We start from the raw sequence: 25,655 nt of genomic DNA on the forward strand, positions 1-25,655 counted from the left end.
ATGGTGTTTTGCAGACCAGTCATGGTACTTTTTTGGCATACAGTCTTAAGGTTTTGAAAATCCAAGACATTTGTGATGAAAGGAGTACATAACTGTACTTTTTGTATTCAGTTACCACTTCACAATACTAAAGTGTCATACTGGTCAAATGAGAGCCTGTGTGTGTGCTACAAAAAAAAATTAACAAATAATTTCTGTTTGTATGCAGTGCGACTCAGTCAAGTACCACTTTGACAATATTCAACGTATTGGCCAACTGGTGAGTAGTTGAGTAAATCATGAGTGTTTGCTAAGGGATGAAATGCTGGCACCTATTTGAGTTTCTTTCTTCTGTTGAACACAAAAGAAGATATTTTGAAGAATGATGGTAGTTGGAAAGTCATAGACCCAATCCAAATTCTACCCCTTAGCCCTTTCCCTTACCACTAGCCCTCGCTTTGCGCGTTCACGTGAAGAGGTAAGGGTGTCCCAGTTCTCTTTAGCTTGAAGGTGTAAGGCTAAGAGGAAGGGCTAGATAGCTCTTGAAACAAATTTTCCAGGACCACTCTCAAAACCAAGGAGTACGAATATGTACCAAAAGGTATTTTTTTATCATTTTATGAATTTTTACAACAAATAAACATATGTTTTAATACATTCATAACCGCATTTGTGTTTTACCATCATGCTTTGTTAAAAAACGTTAAAAAAAACAGCTAAATTTAACTATCTAGAATATATAAGAATAACTCCTGTATAGCAGTCCCACAACATTCTGTCACTCGATTACACTCCAATACCCTGTCAGAAAAGTTTAGTGGCTGGAAATTACCTATTTACAGTGTCTGCTATAACAATAATGTTGTTTTTTTGTGTTTAAATACATGAATATGGCAACGCTGCCACATTATATCCTTATAAAAACATGATATTGTTCCCTTCAGTGATTTCCTGAAGATCAATACCAAAAAAAAGAACGCAACTGTAATAACTACAGTAGTCGCTATTGTCAATCTCTTATATAGTAACAGCGCACGACAACATATGATGATGTAAAATTGAAGCTCTTTCCCTTCACACTCTTTTTTAAGGGTCAATGGGAAAGGGTAGGTGTAAAAAAATAGTATTGTGATTGGGCCATACTAAACTGGACAATTTTCAACATAGACTCATTCTGAAAATATAGCCCTATATACGTTTCTGAAGATTACGAATTATGTAGCCAGAGGCACGTATGCATTATATTTTTAAAACAAACGCTACGGGTGGTATGACGCCATTCCTTGCGTTTTCCCGCTAGAACCAGTTTGTCCCGTTAGCTTGTCATGTATGTCGGCGGACTAGAGATGCAGAGTTGAGTTAAACACGAGGACGGGATTCGAGTCTGGTGAAGAACGGTTCCAGAAAGCAGGTAAGACAAACACTAAAATAAAGAAGTAAATAACAGGGTGAGAATGTGGTAAAATCTGAAAACGTGGGAAAAATCAGATCCGTCAGTCAACAGCGGCCTCTGGTGGGTTTACGCGAGAACAGCAGGCACGAATGGCACTTGCAATAGAAATTTGTGATCTTAGAAAGCGTAGAAAGCGGCCTCTGGTGGATTCGTGAAGACAAAAACTGCAAAAAAAATGAACCTCCTGCGACGTACTTTGCGGTCTCCAGAAATGTATATAGCAGTATGTTTTCAAAATGAACCTGGGTTGCCCTTTTTACAATTTTGGGCCCTATCATACACCCGGAGCAGTGTGGCGCAAGGCGTGGCGCAGTTGTCTTTTGGTACTTTAAGCTTGGCGCAAGAGTCATTTTGAGGCGTTGCGCTATGCTGTTTGAATAGCAAATGCATTAGCGCTCATTTGTGCGCCCATAGGCTTTCTGGTCTAAAAAGGAAGGCGTTCTGAGGCGGACGGCTGGCGCGTTGCTATTTTGAGAAACTATAATAGATTTTTCATTAGACCAAAACCCGGTCTAAAGTCCGGCGCAGAGTTGCGCCTCGCTTACGCACTGCTTAATACAGACAAGAGAGCAATAGGCAAATATCTTTACATATGAAAAAATGTAAATATTAAGGATATATATATAGGATATAATAAGAATAGATATAGGATATGAATATAAAGGATTAAAATATTACAAAACATATTATTTTCTAGCCTACAAAAATATGAAAAATCACTGCTTTATGTCTTCTTCATCTCGGGAGAATTTTTCAGTTCATTCATAACAATTTGCTTTTGTATAATGTTATTATTATTAGCAGTATTATTTATTATATCCATATGTATATTTGTTTTATTAAAAACAAGCTTAGATTTGCCCACCTGTCAGGTTTTAGACCATATGGGGCACAGCATGTGTTTTAGGATATAACTCAGGTTTTTGAGCACATTTTGCTATTATTATTCATTTATTCATTTGCTGGAAATTAGAACTGAATTTAGAAATAGTTTTGAAACGAATATTTGCGCTTAACAAACAAAAGTATTTATTTATAGACTAATTGATGTCTGTGCATAAAGGTTTCCCTATCCAAGAGCGAAAGTGAAAGTAGATCCATTATCTCTCATTCTCACGCAGTAGATGCTCTGTTTAACAGTTTTCTGTTAAAAAACAGTCAACTGTTTGCTAGTGAAATGCTCTTTTTTTTTTCCACTTAGACTTACTTTGCATCCTGTAAATAGCGAATGTGCTCTTGGCGTGACGCAGCTGACTCTTAAAGGGAATGGGAGATGAGACTCTCATTGGTTTATTCTCAAAACACACCTATAACTCATTAAGAAAATAAATTCAACCCTTTTAGACCATGCGCCGAAGGGCAAGGCAGATTTCCCGTCCCTAAATTAGCAAAAAGGCATCCTGACACTCATGCCCTGAAAGCATTTGCGCCCTGCGTTTTGCGCTTTGCGCATGGACTGTCAAAATAAAGCCCTAAATGTACAGTGGAATGAAGAGTTTCAGACGGCCTTAAAATTTTCACTCATTGTTATATTGAAGCCGTTTGCTAAAATCAATTAAGTTCATAAAATAACAAAGTAATTTCTTTACAACTCTGTGACATTTCTTGAATGGCCCAGTCAGAGCCCTGACTTAAACCCAATTGAGCATCTCTGGAGAGACCTAAAAATGGCTGCCCACTAACATTTACGATCCAACCAGACAGAACTGGAGAGGATCTGCAAGTAGATATAGCAGAGGATCCCTAAATACAGGTGTAAAATACTGCATCTTATGACTTAAGGCTGTATTACATCAAAAGGGCGCTTCAACTACAGTTAAAGTCAGAATTATTAGCCCCCCTTTGATTTATTTTTTTTAATATATATTTCCCAAATGATGTTTAACAGAGCAAGAAATTTTCACAGTATGTCTGATAATATTTTTTCTTCTGGAGTAAGTCTTATTTGTTTTATTTCGGCTAGAATAAAACTAGTTTAATTTTTTTAAACACCATTTTAAGGACAAATTATTAGCCCCTTTAAACTATATATTTTTCAATAGTCTACAGAACAAAACATTGTTATACAATAACTTGCCTAATTGCCCTAACCTGCCTAGTTAACCTAATTAACCTAGTTAAGCCTTTAAATGTCACTTTAAGCTGTATAGAAGTGTCTTGAAAAATATCTAGTCAAATATTATTTACTGCCATCATGACAAAGATAGAATAAATCAGTTATTAGAAATGAGTTATTAAAACTATTATGTTAATAAATGTGTTGAAAAAACTTCTCTCTGTTAAACAGAAATTGGGGGGGAAACAGGGGGGCTAATGATTCTGACTTCAACTGTAAATACTGAGCAATGGGTCTGAATACTTAAGACCATGTGATATTTCAGTTTTTCCTTTTTAATAAATCTGCAAATTCCGTGTTTTTTCCTGTAAATATGGGGAGCTGTGTGTACATTAATGAGGAAAAAGATGAACGTAAACGTATTTTACAATTGGCTACAATATAACAAATAGTGAAATATCTAAGGGGGTCTGAATACTTTCCATACCCATTGTATATAGAAGAAACAACAGCAAGATAACCTTCTATAAAGGTTAAAGTGAAATAAAGATAAGAGATACAAAACACTACTTTGTTAGCATGACATAAAATAGAAAATATATTTTGCAATTACTTTTAGTTATTTAGCAGACGCTTTTATTCAAAGTGACTTAGGAGAGGAGGCATTCAGCAATCCTGCAAGAGGCAATACACACAAAAAGTGAAAATTATTCAAAGAAATTGATTTTGATTACAAAAGTAAATTACAAACATGAGTTCATGTGTGAAATTATTTCCCCACTGAACCACTCACTGTACTTGCAGGACTATTTACCACACAATCAAGACATTCTTCATGCACGCAGTCGCTGGACAACCCTAGAAGACATGTATTATGTGCTCCGTGATACCCCTTTTGTGGTAGCACAATCATCTATCCTGCCTTTTATTGCAAGGATGAAGTTTAACTTCCGTGACACAACAATACTGTTTATAATTGGATCCAGTGATTATGACCGAATGTTATATGACAGCAACTGCCTTGCTGACTCGTTGAGTATATTCAAATCTATTATCAATCATAAATACTACAGCAGCAGCACCATCATCCTCCTCTTTAACAAAATGGACCTGCTGAGAGAAAAAGTCCAAACTGCAGATATCCGGAAGCATTTTCCTGAGTTTCAAGGTGATCCTCACAGGCTGGAGGACGTGCAGAAATTCTTGGTTCAAAGCTTTAAAATGAGGAAGCTAAAAAACAGCGGGCCAATTTACTACCACATGATCACTGCAGTGGACACAGAGAATATTCGGACTGTGTACAACACCATTAAACATGCAATATTAAGCAAGAACTTCAAAGACTTTTTACAGCTGTAGGATAGCGTGTCCACAAAAGAAGGTTTGTGAGTTACTGAAAACAAATAATTACCTTAAAGTATAGGTCTCGAACTCGATTCCTGGTGGACCGCAGCTCTGCAGTTTTGCTCCAACACTAATCAAACACAGCTGATCCAACTAATCAAGGAGTTCAAAGCTTCTAGAGACTATAATGCTGCGTTCAAACCAGACGCAGAAGAAGCATCAAGCGCGAGTGATTTACATGTTAAGTCAATGCAAAGACGCAAATAGACATCCTGCACCATATGCACGAATGAGGCGGCTCGAGTCGTAAAATCTGAACTTCAGCGGACATTCGTGCAGTGTTAACCAGTCAGTAGCTTTCCCTAGTAGGGGCGTGATTATGATGTATCGCTTGTTGTTGGTGTCCAGGAGTGAAATCTTCCTGCCGACACCAGACAACAGTTCATCAAACTGCGCTCGGCTCAGTCTAAAGCACTGCTGAAAGCTTCCATCATCCAGGTATAGTTTTTTGGAGGACTTTATGAGCTCACAGAGCATGGTGCACCTCAGAATGGATCTAGTGGACTCTAGGCATGGCTCCAAACGATTCATCGCTGTTTTTCAGCCTTCATAAAAACACATAAACACAGTTATTCTCTCAATAAAATCCATGTCCGAAGAATCCGAAGCTAAAGTCACCGGGCAGACAGAAGCCCTGCCTATCACACAAATCTGTGTCCATTGTGAAGTGAATTTGACACGTGAATGAATCGAGTAATCTCATAATGTTTATTACACGATTTATCAGCGCTTACTGCGTCTGGTGTTAACACAGCATTAAGCAGGTGTGAGTTGGTGGTGGTTGGAGGTAAACTTTGCAGAGCTGCAGCCCTCCAGGAATTGAGTTTGAGATCATTGCCTTAAAGGGTAGTTCATCCAAGAAAATGAAAATTCTGTCATCATTTAGTCACTGGTCATTTGTCCAAAATTTGAGTTTCTTTCTTCTGTTGAACTCAAAAATTCTTGAAAAAAGCTGTTTACTTGAATCCGTTGACTTCCATAGCTTTTTTTTCTTCTTTGAAAGTTGATTGGTGCCAACATCCAGCTTTCTTCAAAAACCACACAAAAGGTTCAAAACCACACAAGGGTGAGTAAATGATGATGTAATTTTCATTAGTGGGTGAAATATCCCTTTTAAATTGATGATCTGAATAGCTGCATGAATTAAAAATTTGTAGTTATTAAGTAAATAATAGTCTGTAGTTATAAAGTAAATAATATACCATTTCATGAGTGAGTGCATATTCTGTGCTTCTGGATGGCTGTATTTAAATTTCTGTCATGCTTCCTCAGGTACAAACAGCCAAATTGCAACCGGGGGTGCTGTAATGTAATTGGCTAAACTGTCATTGGGTGGGTTAAAGAGACCAAAACCAAGATAAACGTTCCAGCACAGAATGCACATTTTCAGAGCAGAATATCCGACTTCAGTATTGTCTTTCAGATGAACAGGAATGTTCACTTGGCATGTTTATTAAATATCTGCAAACATATGGTTTTTTCATGCTTTAGAAGAGTTAAAAACTTTCATACAGCACCTTTAAGTTAATATTAGTCTGAGTCAAAACACACTTGAAGGTTTGAATGTTTACAAATATAAGACAAACATTAATATTGCAATTTGAAAATAATGTAGCTATTCTATTTATCAAAAAATATGAAAATAATGTTTAGTATTTTACAGTATTTTCTAATTTCTACTAATATTTTTTTTATATATTTTTTAATTTGACTGGGTTCCTGAAACTGTTTAAATCGCACATAAATAAATATATTTAAATATTTGCGAACATTATTAAATGATTAAAGTATTTGTTTCATTTCCCAGTAATGCGTTGTGGCTAGAAGGGCATCCGCTGTGTAAAACATAACCTGGATAAGTTGGCGGTTCATTCTGCTGTGCCGACCCTTGATTAATAAAGGAACTAAGCCGAAAAGTAAATGAATGAATGAATGAAGTATTCATTTCAAAATATCAAAAGAATTTTGGAAAACCTTTTACATACAACTTCTTCATAAACACCGTCCACCTGACTTTCCAGTCTCACAAAACAAAATAATAAAACAAAACGGACCTTGATACTGTCTTTATTAAACTTCCCACACTAAAAGGTACAAGGCTAGAAGAATTTTTCTCAATAGCAATCTACAATATTTTCCTCGCTTTGCTGAGCCGCTGAAAGAATGTCCTCCATCAGCGATCGGGGGGAATTCACAACATGATCACTACTCAACTTCAGCATCCTCTGCATATCATCTAGATCCAGAATCTGCAATATCACAGACAGGGGAATCTCTTTGATGCAGTGCAGATCTTTCTCTGTTCCCTCGCCACCTCCAATCAGCACATGCTCAGATGCTTTGACCTGTTGTTTGTTGAGGAATCTACTCTGCACCTCATCCCCCCATCGGTTCCCACATGCTTTCAAAACAAGAGCGTCATGATCAAAATCAGCCTTTTCAGCATTAAGTCTTTTGAGTTTGAGCAGGAGTTGGCAGGATTTCTCACACACTGGTCTGTCGCAGTCAAACAAGCCATTGAGCAGCACATCAAACAGGCCGAGATCTTTCAGTTTGCTCAAGGATTGTGTCAAACGCGTCCTTTCCGATGAAGAAAAGCTCTGCACTGCATACGGACAGCAGGTCAGCATCTTCTCCATCAAAGCTTCTGCGAGCTCCAGCGTGTGCATTTTCACTTCCCAGTCAAAATCGTTGCCCCCGAGAGACAGGACCGAGCTCAGGGAAGAGTCCAGGGCTGTTATGGGGTTTGACCCTTTCAGCCATGATGTAAAGGTTTTGACCACGGCTCTACGAGGAAAGCCCTCTGTGTCCTGAGAGAGAATGATCATCATCTGTGCCAAAGCCTCCTCCTAAAGTCCAAAGGCATGCAAAGAGCAGAAGATTCAGTAGGCGACATTACAGTTACAGGCATTACAGTATTGTTTTTTTCATGGATTTCTGATTCAAATATGTTTGAGTTTTGTGTCCTCTAAGGCAGTGGTTCTCAACCACATTCCTAGAGGACCACCAACACTGCATGATTTGGATGTCTCCTTTGTCTGTCACAGCCATTTCAGGTCTTTCTGTCTCTGCTAATGAGCTGATGATCTGAATAAGGTGTGATAAAGCTTGATAAAGAAGACATGGAACATTTGCAGAGCTGGTGGTCCACCAGGAACGTGGCTGAGAACTACTGTTCTAAGGTGACGATACAGAGCAATGCTGCCTGGAAAAGTTGCTTGTCAGCTTTCCCATTGAGAAAGGGCAATAAAACTGGATCTGTTAGATCAGTTGTTGGCAGTCTTCTTAAATCCTCCAATCAGAATGCTAGTAGCGAATCACGTGACTGGCTTGGAGCTGTCTGACAAATTTAAACAAGAATGTGTTTGCTTAGTGCTTACATTTGCTGACAGACAGTTTGGGCTACAGAATTATAGGAATTATTGGCCCGACAAATTTTAATTGGATGAACATTTTTTAGTTTCATGCCTTACCCAGATTATAAAAATACATATAAACAGATTTAGATCATTTACTTTAATCATTACTATTGGAACATGAAGAGACTTTCAACCAGCAGGACAAAAAATGTTTCTGAAGACGATCAAATACTGCGCCTCAAAGAATTGTGTTGTTTCAACTTAGTTTAAATAAGTACTTTGAACAAGCAGCAAAAGTAATTGTTTTTTTAAATGTAAGTGATTTTGCTTTCTTTGTATACACTGTAAATAATGCTGGATTCCACACAATTTCTTCATGTTGACCCAACACAAATCAATTAAATTTAAGTGGATTGAACACAAAACAATTAAGCTGTCCCAAATAATAATAAGTCTCAAGAATTGTGCTGTATTGACTCATTTCTAATAAGCAGTTTGAACAAGCAGCAAAAAATGTCTTGCAGTGTTTTATCAAACTTTCAGTGTGTCTGTTTTGTTCCTCCTTGTTGTGCGTTCATCATATTAGCTTTATTATTATTAGTTAGGCATTATATTGATTTGCTTTCTTTTTGACTAATAGACATCTACTCTTAGATTCATCCACTCTAGTGAGGGCGGTTCAAGAATGTTAAAACTTATAATATAATTAGTGCTTGGTATCTTGGTATCTTATATGGTTGCCTGCTGACGGCAGCAATGCCAAATGTTGCCGGGCAACATTGCTCTAAAAGTTGCCCTGTGTATCATCACCTTTAGAGTTAATCTACTGTATTTCTCATATATTATTTTGCGTCACATGTTAACGTAAAGTTATGTATTTACTAACATAAACAAACAATGAACAACACATTTATTACAGTGTTTGTTCATGTTAGTCAATGTTAGTCAGTAAAAACACAGTTGTTCATTGTTAGTTCATGTTATCTCATGGTGCATCAACTAATGTTAACAAGAATTAATATGGATGCTAATAATGCCATAGTAAATGTTAAACTGCAATTAATAAATACTAGTATTGATCATAATTAGTTCATGTTCATAAATACACTAACCAATGAAACCTAATTGTAAAGTGTGACCGAACAAATTAACAGCTTATTTTAATTTTTGGATCAGCCATGACTTTAATAAATGAGCAAACTTTTGAGCAGTAAAGGTACCCATGTAATGCTCTCTTACAAATTTATAATTAGATTTTTGAGAATAAGAGAATAAATATGAATGATTTAAAATTTAAAAGCATATTATCTTTATTCTATGATATATTCCTAGATAGCGAAATATTATGTTAAACATGTATGCTCATTGCATTGAATGATTGAGCAATATTAAATAAATATGCTACAATAAATGTTTATGCTATAATAAATGCTTAAAGTTTTAGTTATTATTTAATAACTTCTAGACAGATGGTCTATAATTTCAAAGTTTTGAATAATGAATGACAATCAAGAGGTTTGGAGAGAGCATAAGCATTGCCTCAATTCACAATTTTGCCATAACTGGCAGAGCAGAAAATGTTTCTGTTGAGTCACTGCACCATCTGGTGTGTGTGTGTGTGTGTGTGTGTGTGCGTGTGTGTTTTTGTGACATATCAGGACACAAATCTGTATAATGACATATGTATGACACAGGTATTACAAAAAGGAGGTGAAATATGAGAACATTGGTGACGTCCTCATTTCTCAAAATGCTTATTAATCCTACAGGATGTGTTTAATCAGAGAGTAAAGCTGCACACAGTCTCCTGTGATGGTTGGGTTTAGGGGTGGGTGGGGTGAGGGCAATACAATATATGGTTTGGACTTTATAAAATGAATGGAAATTCTTTTGTTTTGTTGTTTACACAAAGGCAGATTTTGTTTCATACAACGCATAATAGTTAACCTAATGTAAACATTATAAGTAGTTATCCATTTCACAATTTAATTTATAAGATCTTAAACTCAAATATGTAACCTAAAATACTACATGCATCTATATTGCTACAGTTGGTCTTTTTTTATTATTCTCTTACATCCTTTATGGCATTGATTGCAATAAACTGCTTTAAAAATAAATATGAGTTTAAAGGGTCAGTGTGTACTCTACGTAGAGTGTTAACGGGTAGTGTCTTCAAATTTTTCCAGAAAGGCAGAATCCTATCGATTTTATTTTGCAATGTAAAGTGTGCTTTTTCTTCCAGTATAACTTTACAATAAGATTGTATTAGTTAATGTTAGTTATTGCATTTACTAACATGAACAAACAACAATACATTTATTACAGTTTTGTTCATGTTAGTTAATGAAAACACAATTTTACATTAGTTCATCCTAACTCACGATGCATTAACTGATGTTAGCGAGCATGAATGTAAATAATGTGTAAGTAAATGTTGTATTATGAAGAATAAATGCATAAATGCAATACATGTATTGTTCATAATTAGTTTATGTTAGTAAACACATTTGCTAACATTACCTAATGAAACCTTAAGTGTGACAGGGCTTTCGATCAATTTGTCCTTGGGGAAATTACTAGGAAATGTCTATGGTAAAACTAGGAACTATAAACATTTTTACAAACATTTATGTTTACAACAATGCATAAAAATTAAAATAGCAATACCAAAATTTGCAACAAAGCAGCAAAACGATCATTTTTTTTACACCTACAAATCAATAAAAGTTAATGAGAATGGAGGTCTCTACCAAATAAGGTTCCAAATGGCTGCACCCACTCGTAGATGAAGGAATCAGGTCAATAGATCCTATTTTAAAAACCTATTATGTGCACTGAGTAAATGTGTCTCACCAGCAAGTTGATCTTGCTGACTAGCGCCATCTGTTGGACAGAAGAGGTAACTGCTTCTCCAACAGCAGTCACGGCACTCGCTCTGACATAGCCTTCAGTGTCTGACAGTAAAGACAGGAGAATGGAGACCAGGCCACTGGTGTAGAGAACTTCAACAAAACCACTGTTATCTGTAAAAAAAACACACAAAAGTCCAATAACAGTGAAAATCATACATTTTCAGTACAGCAATAGATGAAGTGAGGAGATGGTTATGTCTGTGGTACTGTACCACTGAGGGCCACAGTCAGCTGGGTGATGAACTCCAGTGTTGAATCTCGAACTTCCCACCGCACATCACACATACGTTTCTCCAGAACAGGAAAGAGGTCTGCAGACACACATGCTCAATTTATGAGCGTATACTAGGAAAGTGTTCACAATAGCTAGACATGTTATTGCACATGAATAAATAATGACATTCAGTAATGCACTGCAATAAAATCTCTTCTTACATACAGTCTTTATCCTGTTTCTAGTCCAAATATCTAAAAACTCTTAAATCAGGAAGCATTCGTGCAGAAAGTCTTGTCATATTTTCATAAATATTAAGTTTAAATTAAGCAAGTTTTTCTTTAAAGCAAGCAAAATAATCTGCCAGTAGGGCAAGTAAGATAAACGGTAACACTTCATAATAACTACACACTATAAATCATTTATTAAGCATTTATTTTTTTGCAGTGGAAATCACTTGGCTGAACTATCCTTTTAAATTACAAATCAAGGTGTTAACACTTGTAGTTTAGGATCTGTAGGTTTGTTTATTTAAGCAACAAACATTAGAACATATATATATATATATATATATATATATATATATATATATATATATATATATATATATACATATATATTGCTATATATCATGCGGTGCTTTTAAAACCAAACAATAAATTGATACATGTTTTCCTCGTTCACTTTGCATTCACGCTGACTGAAATCTCAAGACACAATACAAAAATCACATGCTGGATGTGTAATAAAAGTTTTGTTACAGAACTTACCAGGCATCCAAAACAATGCAGGGCTAAACACACTTGTTGTATGTACATACTGCTGTCCTTATAATGGTATTTTTATAAGTTAAGAATTTAAAAAGATCTGTTCAAATGTGTAAAGAAGACAAAATAGCACCCGAAATTCCCCCGTCACACAGACAAACAAAGATCTGCTACAAGGACACCTGTAATAAACCGTAATATGAAAAATAAACATGGGAATTCTGTGCTTTTATATGGTTGGGTCCTGTCCTCATCTAGTTGGGTCCTGTTTTATGAAGGTAAATCAGTTGCGAAACTCGAGAGCTTGCAAATGTAAATGTGAGCACTTGTGATAATAATATTTGTATGTGTAGGTTGAAATGTACACTTACAGCTCTGATGTGAACAGCTGAAATCCTCGATTTGCACACACACACAACAATCCACACACTTGTGTTTTAAATTGGAAGTTGCAGATTAATAGTTGTGTATTTGTAAAATGTCATTCACAAATACAAAGTGACAGACACACGTGTGCACGGCAAATTTGACTGCATCTTCGCTCTACAACCACAGGTCGGCACTCACAACCTCTCAGATTCGTCAGTACAACTACAAATCTCCCGCGCTCTGACTTTTGCTACACATCTCCCGCGATCTCTGTAGCAGAACTCATCTGTGCACTCGCAGATGCAGAGGCGTGAGCAGCGCTGGGCAGGGGAGGGGCGGGGCTGGTGTAAAGCTGTTTGATTGGCTGATGCCTGACCAATGAACAATGCCAGCAGCCAACAGGACTGAGGTGCAAAATAATCATTTCCCACGATTATTTTATTATTTAGGGTTTATTTAAACTCTTTTCTGAAGAGATTCTTGTTAAAAATAATACATTCTGTGGAAATGTACATACCAGTAAAAGAGCAGCAAAGCCAGTTTATTGGCTAGAGCCAGCCAATGAGATGGGGCGTTTCTGTTTGTCAGGACACAGGGCAGCTCACGTTGTTGGAGGCCTCGAGCAATCAGAGGGTAAGTTATGATTTTTAATAATTATCTATATGTTCAATACTGTTAGCTAAGCTAAGGACTGTGCTGGGTGCTTCTCTTGTTTGTTTCTTATATAAGAAAACAGTTATGAGTTATCTAGGAGCTGCTTTCAATCATGTTATATGGTTCTAAAGATACGATTCAACCCACATGAAATAAGAAGTTGTAATAGTATTTATAGTAAATAATAGTACGTTTTTGAACCATACTAACTATAGTAAACTGTATTATACAGTATATATTGCAGTATCTACAACTTTGTTAATGAATGCAACAGCACACTGTAGTATTAACTAGCATGAACTTTAATAAATTGAAGTATATTTACACACACACACACACACACACATTAATAGCAATTAAAAATAACACTAGGCGTTTCAGTTTCTTACAGATCATACCGGTTTTTGTTATTATAACCTGCATTATATCTATCTATCCATCTATCTATTTACATGTTTGTGTACAGTGTGTCCTTTATATCACTTTTTTAATTATGAACGTTACTAACTATAGGTTATTTCTCAGTTTCCTGTAAGGATGGAGTGACAGGAGAGATCAGCATGTTTCAAGTCGATGAGGAACTCAGAGAAGCTGCATAGCTTGAATAGGATGTTATTTATGCTAAAGATGACATGAGGATCCAGCTCATCTACAAACACTTCAAAATGATTCAGATCATTCAAGAGGAAGCCGACTTTATTTTCTCTTTTTTCTTGCCAAGATGACTACAGATTTGAACAAAACACACACTCACCCACAAACACAACTTTTATTTTGATAATTGTTTAATGTAGTATTTTTACACTTTACTGTAAGGCAGGGGTGTCAAACTCAGTTCCTGAAGGGCCGTAACCCTTCACGTTTTTAGTTGCAACCCTGCTTCAACACACTTAAGTGAAAGTTTCAAACAAACCTGAAGGACTCAATTAGTTTGATCAGGTGTGTTTAATTAGGGTTAGAACTAAACTTTGCAAAGCTGCAGCCCTCCAGGAACTGAGTTTGACACCTGTGCTGTAAGGGAATGTAATTTGTCAAATAAAATTTACAGTCCAAATAAGTGCAGTGCAAATGTCTAGTTACTTGTATTGAAATATTTCAGGGTTTTTCCTTGTTCATAATGAGATGGAGGTGGTAAATCCAACTTCATCATTACCCATCAAATGTTATCTCCTCTTTAATACTTTGCTCAAGCCTTAACTAATGGTCAGAAAGCAAGCCATTGTGTAAAGCTGGTTGATGCTCGCTGTAATAGAGAGAGATGATGACTGTTCAGCTTATGTTGCTTAACCCTGCAGATGAGATGCTCAAAGTGGACCCTCAGCCGAGCGATGGACACTGTCTCCCTCACCTAGTTGCTCTTCCTTTGAACACACATATCATGTTGAAGGATGCAAGTTGTGGACCTAAATCAGATGTAATGCATGTAGATGTAAAAATTAGAAAGAAATGAAACTGCTTTAAAATGTATTAGGTTTTACATATAAATACGTATTCTTAACAGATTTGTTTCAACTTGATATTTGCATAATAAATGGCATTAGAATGTTTAGTTTTAAACAGATAGCTATATTTCAATTTTTTCAAATTTAAGCTATATATATATATATATATATATATATATATATATATATATATATATATATATATATACATACATACATACAAGTATACTTCAATTTATTAAAGTTCATGCTAGTTAATACTACAGTGTGCTGTTGCATTCATTAACAAAGTTGTAGATACTGCAATATATACTGTATAATACAGTTTACTATAGTTAGTATGGTTCAAAAACGTACTATTATTTACTATAAATACTATTACAACTTCTTATTTCATGTGGGTTGAATCGTATCTTTAGAACCATATAACATGATTGAAAGCAGCTCCTAGATAACTCATAACTGTTTTCTTATATAAGAAACAAACAAGAGAAGCACCCAGCACAGTCCTTAGCTTAGCTAACAGTATTGAACATATAGATAATTATTAAAAATCATAACTTACCCTCTGATTGCTCGAGGCCTCCAACAACGTGAGCTGCCCTGTGTCCTGACAAACAGAAACGCCCCATCTCATTGGCTGGCTCTAGCCAATAAACTGGCTTTGCTGCTCTTTTACTGGTATGTACATTTCCACAGAATGTATTATTTTTAACAAGAATCTCTTCAGAAAAGAGTTTAAATAAACCCTAAATAATAAAATAATCGTGGGAAATGATTATTTTGCACCTCAGTCCTGTTGGCTGCTGGCATTGTTCATTGGTCAGGCATCAGCCAATCAAACAGCTTTACACCAGCCCCGCCCCTCCCCTGCCCAGCGCTGCTCACGCCTCTGCATCTGCGAGTGCACAGATGAGTTCTGCTACAGAGATCGCGGGAGATGTGTAGCAAAAGTCAGAGCGCGGGAGATTTGTAGTTGTACTGACGAATCTGAGAGGTTGTGAGTGCCGACCTGTGGTTGTAGAGCGAAGATGCAGTCAAATTTGCCGTGCACACGTGTGTCTGTCACTTTGTATTTGTGAATGACATTTTACAAATACACAACTATTAATCTGCAACTTCCAATTTAAAACACAAGTGTGTGGATTGTTGTGTGTGTGTGCAAATCGAGGATTTCAGCTGTTCACATCAGAGCTGTAAGTGTACATTTCAACCTACACATACAAATATTATTATCACAAGTGCTCACATTTACATTTGCAAGCTCTCGAGTTTCGCAACTGATTTACTTTCATACTGTTTTGGTTTGTTTAGATGGCTTTAATCCGTGTTTTGTTTATGCTGTATTTCAGTCAAACCAAACCAGAGTTCATATGGAAGTGGACCAAGACTCAAATGTCTCGGTCCACTTGTTAGGCATGCATGGAGGTTTGGATGAGACCAAACCAATGAGGCTGAAGTGCTCTTACCATTGCTGATAAACTGCAGGAGATCAGGGAAAGATGCACACACACCAATCCACCTCAAAACTGCCTGAAATGTTTTCTTTAAAACCTAAAAATCACAGAATTTTTTAAATACAAATGCATTTTCAACATGAGATCAGATCTAAAATCAAAAATCTAAAGCAAATGATATTTGGAACACATATGGATGTTTATACTTACTGTGGCGTGTGAATCTGGACTCTTTAGATAATCCAACAAAACACCAAATATGTCTTTTCTTAAGTCCAAATTATCTATTTGTAGAGAGATTAGTCAGTTATTGGAGCCATTCAACATCCTTCATTTCCAAGGTTAGTGATGCCAAAACTAGGGCTGTAATAAATCTATCGACTCTTTTCATAATTAACAGTCAAAGTCCAATTAAACTGATAGTTCTGCTAGCATACCAGTACCACATCCCTTATGTAACTGTAAATATATAATTTAGTCTCAGCCAGGCTGTAGATAAACTAATATATATATATATATATATATATATATATATATATATATATATATATATATATATATATATATATATATATATATATACATACATACAATGCTTTTTAATGTTTAAATGTACTGTTTAGTAATGTTTATCTTTAAAAAAATGTGACGATGCATTAAAGTATCACTGTAACAAAACATTATCACTATAAAATATACTGTATATATTCAATTCATCTTCATTTCAAAACGCCAAAGCAGCTTAAAATAAAGCTAGTAAATTGAAACCGTGTCAGACCAGCTTTCAGAGTTAAAGTTCAGCTTAATTCAGTTCAGTGTGGTTTAAATTGCATGACTTTTCCAGCAATTTTAAATACATTTTTTATGACCTAATGTTTCAAAATGTAATGGTTCAAATTTATTACATCATATCATAAAACATGTAACAATCTTTTTAGTTTGGATTTATTTTTATATCTATGTACACTTTATTTAGATAATGCTTACACAGCATTTATAGTGTGAGACCAAGGTCAAAAAAGAAGTACAGGCCATACCTGCCAACATTTGTCTCTGAAAATCAGTGAGACCATGGTGGGGGTGGGGGTGTCTAGGTGACTGTACTATGCACCGGGTTTCGGGCAGCAGCTGCGATCAGATATTATACCAAAGTCGACGATCCAAGGGTGTTATAGACTGTACCAAAATGCTAAGAACCTTTGGGGTGGGGAGGGTGTTGAAATTTGGAGAGTTTTCCAGGAGAAATAACAAAATGAGAGATGGGTCTAAAATACAGGGGACTCCGGGGAAAACGGGAGTGTTGGCAGGTATGGTACAGACAGCTATATTCAAGTATACAGATGTTTGTTAAACTAATTTCCATGACTTTTCCAAAATTCCGTGGGCTTTTTTTTTTTCCAAAACTTTTCCAGGCCTGAAAAATGCCATTTTTAAATTCCATGACTTTCCAGGTTTTCCATGACCGTATGAAACCATGAGTATAAACTAAAATATGTCTTATTGTTCCTCTATTATATATAAATGCTGTTATTTTGAACTTACTATTAATTAAAGAATCCTGAAAAATGTATCATGGTTTTCCCAAGAATTTTGAGCAGCATAACAAATAATAATCACAAATAATAATATTTAATGTTGCTGGAGAACAAAACATCAATTTAAATAATTTAAAAATAAAAAACAGATGTATTAAATTGCAATAATTCTTAATTATTATAGTTCCAGTTTTTATATATATTTTTTTATTTAAAAACTATTTAAAACATTTTTAATTATACCTTTTGACCCTGAAATCTTTAACAATAGTGTATTGAAGCATAAACATTGCATGATTTGTACATTGAGAATACGTCTTTTGAGCTTTTAGAATAATCATAATGCTTTATTCATTAAGGGAAAACTTAAATTCTGTCTATCTAAGGAGTCTTTACCTTCATACACGCTGAGAGCACCTAATGTATCCAGACCACACCTCTGTATCTTGCAGGAGCCAATCAGGTGAGTGCAGGCACTCACATGAAGCAGAGAGGAGGTGCAATGGCCAGAGCAAACCCTCAAAAGCTGCACCACACGGCTGGTGACAGAGGGAATGCAAACGCCTTCAAAGTATTCCTAACAAAAAAGGACACAAATTCATTATGCTATACACATTTCACTGTACTTAACACATTTTACATAGAGTTAAAGAGTTATTAGCTAATAAACATGGTCAGAAGTAGGCTTACTGTAATTTTGAATTTGGCTTTTATTGCAAAGAGTATTTTTATATTTGCTATATATTTCAGTAATTTCCTGTGCAAACCTCTAAAGTACAATTATTTTTATTTATTGTATATTTACATTCCTCTTGTAGTGTTTTAGTTATTTTTATGCATCCAGGATCTTAATGTAATTTCAGTTCAATGTATATCAGTACATGTTGCAAGATTGACAATGAAACGTGACTTTGATTTAATAAAACCTAAAACTGAACAATGCAAATGATACTTAAAAGGTTTCAATAAAAAAAATTAAACTTCAGACAAACGAACCAATCCAATTAAAGTTAATTTATTATTAAACATGTCTAGTTCACATATTTGGAAGATGCAAGCTAGACTTTGTTTCTTTCTTTATATTTATATATATTTATATATATATATATATATATATATATATATATATATATATATATATATATATATATTTTTTTTTTTTTTTTTTTTTTTTTTTTTTTTTAGTTTTTTCAGTTATAATAATAACATTTCAAAAATAATCTTGGTCTGAAGCAGAAGTCTACTTACTTTGTGTGCCAGCTCAGCTAGACTTGATAAACTCTGCACGAGGAGAGAAATACACAAGGCTTTCTGGGATAGCGGTTCCTTCAGGACTAAATCCACCTCCTTTTCTGCTGGAGACATTAAAACTGTATTATACAACTGCATGGTTTTAATGATATAAAACATACAGTTCTATGAATGCATGATACCATCTTGAGACTGTGTTGACACACACTGCAAGGGAAGTAAGATAATATCCATGGCCTTCCTCTTTAAAACTTTAGGACTAAAAGGTTAAAAGAAAGGGAAATCAAAACAGATTTAAGTTTATAACATAATATATAACAGACTGCTTGTACTAATGCATGTATGTTGCTGCATTATGTACTGTATTGTGTAAGTCTACTATAGTTACCATTTCTCCAGCTTTACGATTAGTGTTGCGCAAAGAATGCCCTCCTTTCTGTTTCCAGTACCCAGCATGACTTCCAAAAATTCTTCCACTTTATACTCTGATTGGCCAAGCAGAGGAGTCCTGTAACAGATTAAAAACAATTCGCAGAACTACCACAACAAGGGAATATATAAGCACAAAAATAATGTTATGTAACAATAAAAGATAATATACAAATGTAATAATGGTCAAATAATGCAAAAAAATTGAAAACTGAAATTGACATTCAGAACTTATAATCAATCTAATTTTTCGAGGTCAATTTTTTCAGTTACTTCTTCAACAGCATGTGGAGTCACAAGACCCTGCTCTGTTAGCCACGTTTTGCAGCCACATCTCATCTTTGGTCAAGTAGGATGATGGACACCATTTTTGAGCCTTACTTTGCACTACACTGACGATGATTGGAAGCTGCGGTGAGATGGCATATTTTCCATTACATTAAAAATATTATTTACATTAAAATATTTGTTTACAGAAAATGCAAGAAATGCACTATTTAAAATATTATTTACAGAATACACAAGAGTTATTTTATTTAGAAGAGATGCAGCTTATTTTCTGCTTTTAATATGAAAAAACATTGAAAGTAATTTATTTTGTTTCCAAAAGTGCAAGCTTTTTATTTTCATTTTTTTTAAATAAAAACGTGACTTTATTTTAGACAATGTGTGTTTTAATTGATCAACGTTGATGTTCAATAAATAATTATAGATAGAAGATAGTGTGTGTTTCATTCAATTATTAAAAAAATCAAGCAATGCATCCTTCATTCAAAAATATCTCACTTGTAATATGCGAGTATATTTACTGTACAAAACCTGTTAGTGAACTATAAGGGCAAAAAAATAAATAAATAAATAAAATAATGGTTTAATTAATTTTAAATTAGATGAGCTTTTGATTTTAGGCCAAATCACCCAGGCCTACAATAAATACACTCTTACAAAAATTCTAATTGTATGTATATTGATCGAAGTTTACGATATTTTCACAATCAAAATAAATACAGAGTATGAAATATTATAAAATTAATATTTGTAAGAAATATTTTTTTTGCCTACCAAGGCTGAAGAAAATCAAAAATTTCATGGAAAATCAGTCATTATTCAAGTTTAAATAAATGTCTATTTTTTTATATTGTTTTTTATAAAAGAGGACAAAACTTTATTACCATTTATTTACAGCATCATTACTCCACTTATTAGTGTCACATGATCTTTAGTGGCTAATCTAATATACTGAATTGGAGCTTGTTTATTTTAATTTTTTATCAATGTTCAATAATGGTTCTTATTGTATTCAGCAATGTGATGTGTTTCTTTTATTAATTCATTTATTAATTGAAAATAAGTGTCGGTTTCCACAAAATCCTAACTAGCACAACTGGAAATTCATCTTTGCCATCATCAGAATCATTTAAATATTATATACATAATAAATAATAAAGAAAAGTTCTTTTAAACTGCAGGAAATTAAAGCAATTTACACTGTTCTTTTAGATATCGTTCAAATAAACACAGTCTCTGTGAGCATCCAAAACATTTTTAGAAACATTAAGAATATAATTTTTAATTTTTCCAAATTTGGACTGGCATATTAATACAATGCATCAATAAATATTAGATACTTCACCTCAGTTGAACAGATATACAAGTCTTCCTCGAGGCACACCAACAGTACATATTTGGATGTCTATTTGTCTGATCCATTCATTACAGGTTTTGGAGTCTCTTCTAATGATCTGATTAGTTAATTTGGTCCCATTTTATATTAAGTGGCCTTTACTAATATGTACTTACATAGGAATTAATAGTTTGTTACAATGTACTTATTGTGTAAATACATGTATTTACTGTGTACTTATGCTTGATTAAACACAGGTATGTAAATACATCTGTAATTAACTTTTGTAATTACATTTTTAAATACACTGTTGACCATCCCTTACACCTTAACCCACCCTTAAACCTACCCACACTACCAAACCTGTCCATAACTCAACCTCTATCCCAACTCAAAAGCACCACAAGTGTTTTCAAATACATTATGAACACAGTAAGTACATTGTATTTATTTTTTTCATGTAAGTGCAGAGTAGTTAAGGACACTTAATATAAAGTGGGACCGTTAATTCAGGTAGTTTGATTAGTAAGAGGTTGAAATTATGTACTGCTGGTTTGCCTTCAGAAACAGGGTTGGGTTCTACAAGGCACATAAGACGTATTCTAATGGACTCACATCACGGCAGCACGTAAAACAGTCATGAGGGGCTGAGTCAGTGGTTCAGAGCCCCTGTTGATTAGGACTTCCAGAGGTGGGAGCACATCTTTCCACAGAGAGCTTCTGATAGGCTCTTCACACTGAGAGAGAACCAGTGACAGCAGCTGCACGCCCTGGAGGACCTGCGGATGATTCTCTGAGCTCAACGCCTCAACCACAGCATTCGTAATCTCAGAGGAGACTGAAACCCAATCAAGACTCGAAGAGGATTTACTGGATACCACAGCATCACTGCCGCTGGTCACGTCTGATGGGGTGAGGAGCTTTAGGATCTGCACTAATAGCTGATTAGCTAAACAGGCAACAAACAGACTCCTGTCGTTCTGCAGCTGAAGGATCACTTTGATGAGTCCTGTAGGTAAAATAGAATACAGTAAGTCTTAAATGGATAGTATTTTTTTTCCAAGAATGTTGGTAACTTACAGCTAGGCCCAAATAAAATTTGCATGCGCAGAAATCCACAGACTTTTAGCCTTTTGAGTCTATTTATTGACTTATTTGTAGATGTGTGTTAATCTATTTATTTAGTTTTTTTATTATTAATTTCAGTAATATTATTGACAAATATGAAAATGTTCATGATTTATTTACCGTACAATACAGTTTGTAAATTAATATTTCTGTCTTTTAGTAGATATATAATATAATAGACTTGCTTTGTCTACCAATTAAGTGGATGGAGTTGGATTTGCATCGTAAACATTAAATAAAAAGAAAAAGGTATTATTTTTTATTTTATTTTTATATATTATGTTTTTAGTTATGATACTCCAAAAATCATTCCACGTAAATCTGCAGATATCTTTTTACAAATATATAGAAGTAGCTAAATGTACACAGATTCTGTCTGGCCCTATCTATAGCAAATGATGTAAATCCTACTTGTTGAAAATACTCTTGCTTTAAATAATATAGATTATTTTTCAAGAAAGAGATTCTTTTATGCTCACTGACACTACATGTATTGGTGGACACTCAAACGGTAATATTAAATGTATTTACTCACATGAACCAATAATGAACAATACTTTACAGCATTTAATCATAGTTCAACATTTACTAATGCATTATTAAAATCCATATTCATACTTGTTAGCATTAGTTAATGCACTGCAGGTTAACCTTCGTGTTTTTCCATTAACTAAAAATAGCAATGATGAATAAATACTATAAATGTATTGTTTATTGTTCTTTCCTGTTAATGAATACATTACCTCAAATTAATGAATCCAACCTTATTGTAAAGTGCTACTCATTTATTTGATCAGAAACACATTATAAAGTGTCATACTTAGATATTGTATAACCAATATATTTTCCCATTATTTGCATTTATCAATGGCATTTATTCCAGAGATAGTAAAGCTGGATATTCAGCATCGTTGAAAATCTTTTTAAATCTTTACTATGTTAATTTGCTGTTCTAAAAACATTACCTACTATTATCAATGCTTAAAAGAGTTCTGGGTGTTAATATTTTTGTAATTTTTTTTCAGGATTATCTGATGAATAGATACCTCAAAACAGCAGCATTTATTACAATTAAACATACTTACTGATACTTTTGATTAATGTAATGCATTCTAGCTGATTATTCATTTATAAAACAAACTGATAGGTCCAAGTTTAATAAATAAAAAAAATCAAAATCAAGATCTAATTTACTTGTCAATATTTCCCCCACATTTTATAGTGATGACAGTATTCACCTTGTCTACAGATAAAGTCTAGGGCTTGCTGGTGTTTCAGCATATTCAGCAGTCCCTGTATCCAGCCACTGCGAACGGAGGCATCCTCCCAGAGATCACACACACTCCAGGCTTCCCGCTCAAACACACACACCAAATGACCTCCCTCCTTATTTCCATAAAGAAGACAAAAAACATCTGAATGTAAAACATCTGCAGACAACAGCACAGCACTGTTTGATGTTGTTTTGATGTTAGTGCCATAACAGTGATTCCTAATAAAGTGTCCTAAGCAAGACTTGTAAGCACTGGATTGTATTATTTATAATAATATAAAATCAATTTCAAAAACATTTTATTCTACTGCTGGTTTCTGTGAATATATTTCAATTAGCATTAAAACTCCCATTACAGTACAAGTTCAAGAAAAACCTTGAGGGACTTCTGTATGGGTGTAATACAATCTGCCACTTATATTGTGACAAATGGCACAATCTTGGCTAACTGCCTCACCTCAAGCAAGTGAAAATCCTGTTTGCTGGCAGCCAGAAGTCCAGTAAGTTTGAGGGTGAAAGACAGGATGGCAGGATCTGTGGCTTTAGATGCACAAACACTGGAAATAAACTCCAAGAGACACGGCTGATGCTCTAAAAGTACCTGCCCGTTACCTGAGAACAACAACACAAAAATACAATAAAGAGTTACTAGCAGACATGAGTATCTTCAAAAACAGAGTTTTGAAGAACAGAAAACTAAGCAAATATGTAATTATTGTGTGTGTGTGGGTGTGTGTGTGTGTGTGTGTGTGTGTGTGTGTAAAAAACACACATACTGTAAAACATAAGGGCTGCACGATATTGGAAAAAAACTGAGATTGCGATATTCAGTTTGTCTGCGATATATTTTGCAATATGATTATAATGTCATAAGATGACTTATAGCTCAATTTGGAATTAATTCATGATTTTGTATTGATTGGGCTATTACTTTTATGTTTTTTTATAGAATCCAACAGTATTGAGGTACAGAAATCTGATGATCGTCATAATAATAATAATAATATACAAAATAACATGTATTAGTGTATAGTCTTCCTTGTATAAATCATTTTTAAAAATGTAGGTTTATATACCTTTATAACAGCTTGGTTTAGGTTTACTTAAATCAAGTGAAAATCTTTTAATCTATTTTAGGGTTAAAATTTGTGATGTCCCCACAAATCATATATTTTGAACTGTACTCCCAACTCAACATTGCACATCCTGCCATGTGACTATTGCAGACTCACACTTTGTGATATCAACACTGAAACGATATATATATAACTGGGCAACGTGGTGGTGCAGTGGGTAGTGCTGTCACCCCACAGCAAGAAGGTCACTGGTTTAAGCCTCGTCCAGGTCAGATGGCATTTCTGTGTGGAGTTTGCATGTTCTCCCCATGATCGCGTGGGTTTCCTCCGGGTGCTCCGGTTTCCCCCACAAGTCTAAGAAATGCGGTATAGGTGAATTGGGTAAGCTAAATTGTCCATAGTGTATGTGCGAACGAGTGTGTAGGGATTTCCAATTGATGTTTTGCAGCTGGAAGGGCATCCGCTGTGTAATGCTGGATAAGTTGGTGGTTCATTCCGCGGTGGCGATGCCAGATTATTAAAGGGACTAAGCCGAAAAGAAAATGAATGAATGAATAAATATATATCAACTGTCAGGAATGGAAGGCACAGGATTGAGGGGTGTTGAATGCTACATCTATACTGCCTATATCTGACTGATGAAGGCATTTCAAGAGACAGGAAGTGTCTTGATGCCTTCATAACAATATCTATTTCCAGCACTTTGTTGAAAACCACAACGAATTAGGCTGCTAGGAAGAAAAAACGCTTTTGCAAATACAACATATGAGAATAGTTGTATTTCCCTCAAACACAGACACTGTCATCTCAGCACTCAACCAAAACTTCTCAACTAACGTTAGCCGTATCAGTTTGTTTCAGGTTACTGACTTTGGCTGTGCAGATCTTTGAACCAGTCCAACAGTTTCTCAAGAGAGGTGTCATCCGGTGGAGTCTGCTTCGGGTCGGCCAGAACGAGGCAGACCGCTGGCAGCAACGACGAGCAGTCACCGTCCATCAAATACAAGTCCCTGAATCACCTGCACATTGAACTGAAAGTGACAACAACAAAACATGGCGTAACCAAATATGGAGAAATTATTCAAACGTTTGTCAACACACTCAAACGCGACTAGAACAACACAGTGAGTATAATAAAATACCTTTTCTCTCGTCACATTTACAACAGTCTGTTATCAATGTTGCCTCCTCGTACTGTATTATTTTCGCTCCGTACGGCGAGCTGGAAAGGACAAACGAAACGACAAGCTGAGCGTTGACGCTTTGATGC

At 35.0% G+C, this 25,655-nt stretch overlaps 2 protein-coding genes across 6 annotated transcripts in view; one reads left to right on the forward strand and one right to left on the reverse strand.

Moving 5' to 3' along the window:
• LOC797518 (guanine nucleotide-binding protein subunit alpha-12) overlaps positions 1–8,157 on the forward strand; it is a 61,767-nt gene extending 53,610 nt beyond the window's left edge. For 2 of the 3 annotated variants that reach the window (XM_073949392.1, XM_021475901.3), the window contains 2 exons: positions 209–259; positions 4,293–6,362. In XM_073949392.1, the coding sequence (XP_073805493.1) occupies positions 209–259; positions 4,293–4,847 (606 nt within the window). In that variant the 3' untranslated portion in view covers positions 4,848–6,362. Of the gene's footprint in view, positions 1–208; positions 260–4,292; positions 6,363–6,699 lie in introns of those variants that run through there. The other variant, XM_068221006.2, reaches the window with a different exon arrangement.
• On the reverse strand, positions 6,944–25,622 carry brat1 (BRCA1-associated ATM activator 1). Of its 3 annotated transcripts, none has more exons than XM_073949032.1 (14): positions 25,528–25,622; positions 25,256–25,416; positions 23,767–23,921; positions 23,275–23,422; positions 21,411–21,917; positions 19,244–21,064; positions 19,038–19,114; positions 18,853–18,959; positions 18,001–18,181; positions 16,280–16,353; positions 16,082–16,166; positions 11,379–11,477; positions 11,108–11,277; positions 6,944–7,741 (listed from the first exon to the last, which is right to left on the reverse strand). In XM_073949032.1, exons 6-14 carry the CDS (start codon positions 19,309–19,311, stop codon positions 7,007–7,009), a joined length of 1,596 nt encoding a protein of 531 aa, XP_073805133.1. In that variant the 5' UTR covers positions 19,312–21,064; positions 21,411–21,917; positions 23,275–23,422; positions 23,767–23,921; positions 25,256–25,416; positions 25,528–25,622; the 3' UTR covers positions 6,944–7,006. The 3 variants fall into 3 exon arrangements, with proteins under 3 accessions (XP_073805133.1, XP_021331514.1, NP_001035395.1); XM_021475839.2 differs by having other exon boundaries at positions 19,244–19,363; positions 21,524–21,917; positions 25,528–25,599; NM_001040305.1 differs by having other exon boundaries at positions 18,853–18,956; positions 19,244–19,363; positions 21,524–21,917; positions 25,528–25,563.
• Positions 25,623–25,655: the final 33 nt, after the last annotated feature.

Source organism: Danio rerio, chromosome 1 (assembly GCF_049306965.1).
Source record: "Danio rerio strain Tuebingen ecotype United States chromosome 1, GRCz12tu, whole genome shotgun sequence".
Taxonomy (NCBI): Eukaryota; Metazoa; Chordata; class Actinopteri; order Cypriniformes; family Danionidae; genus Danio; species Danio rerio.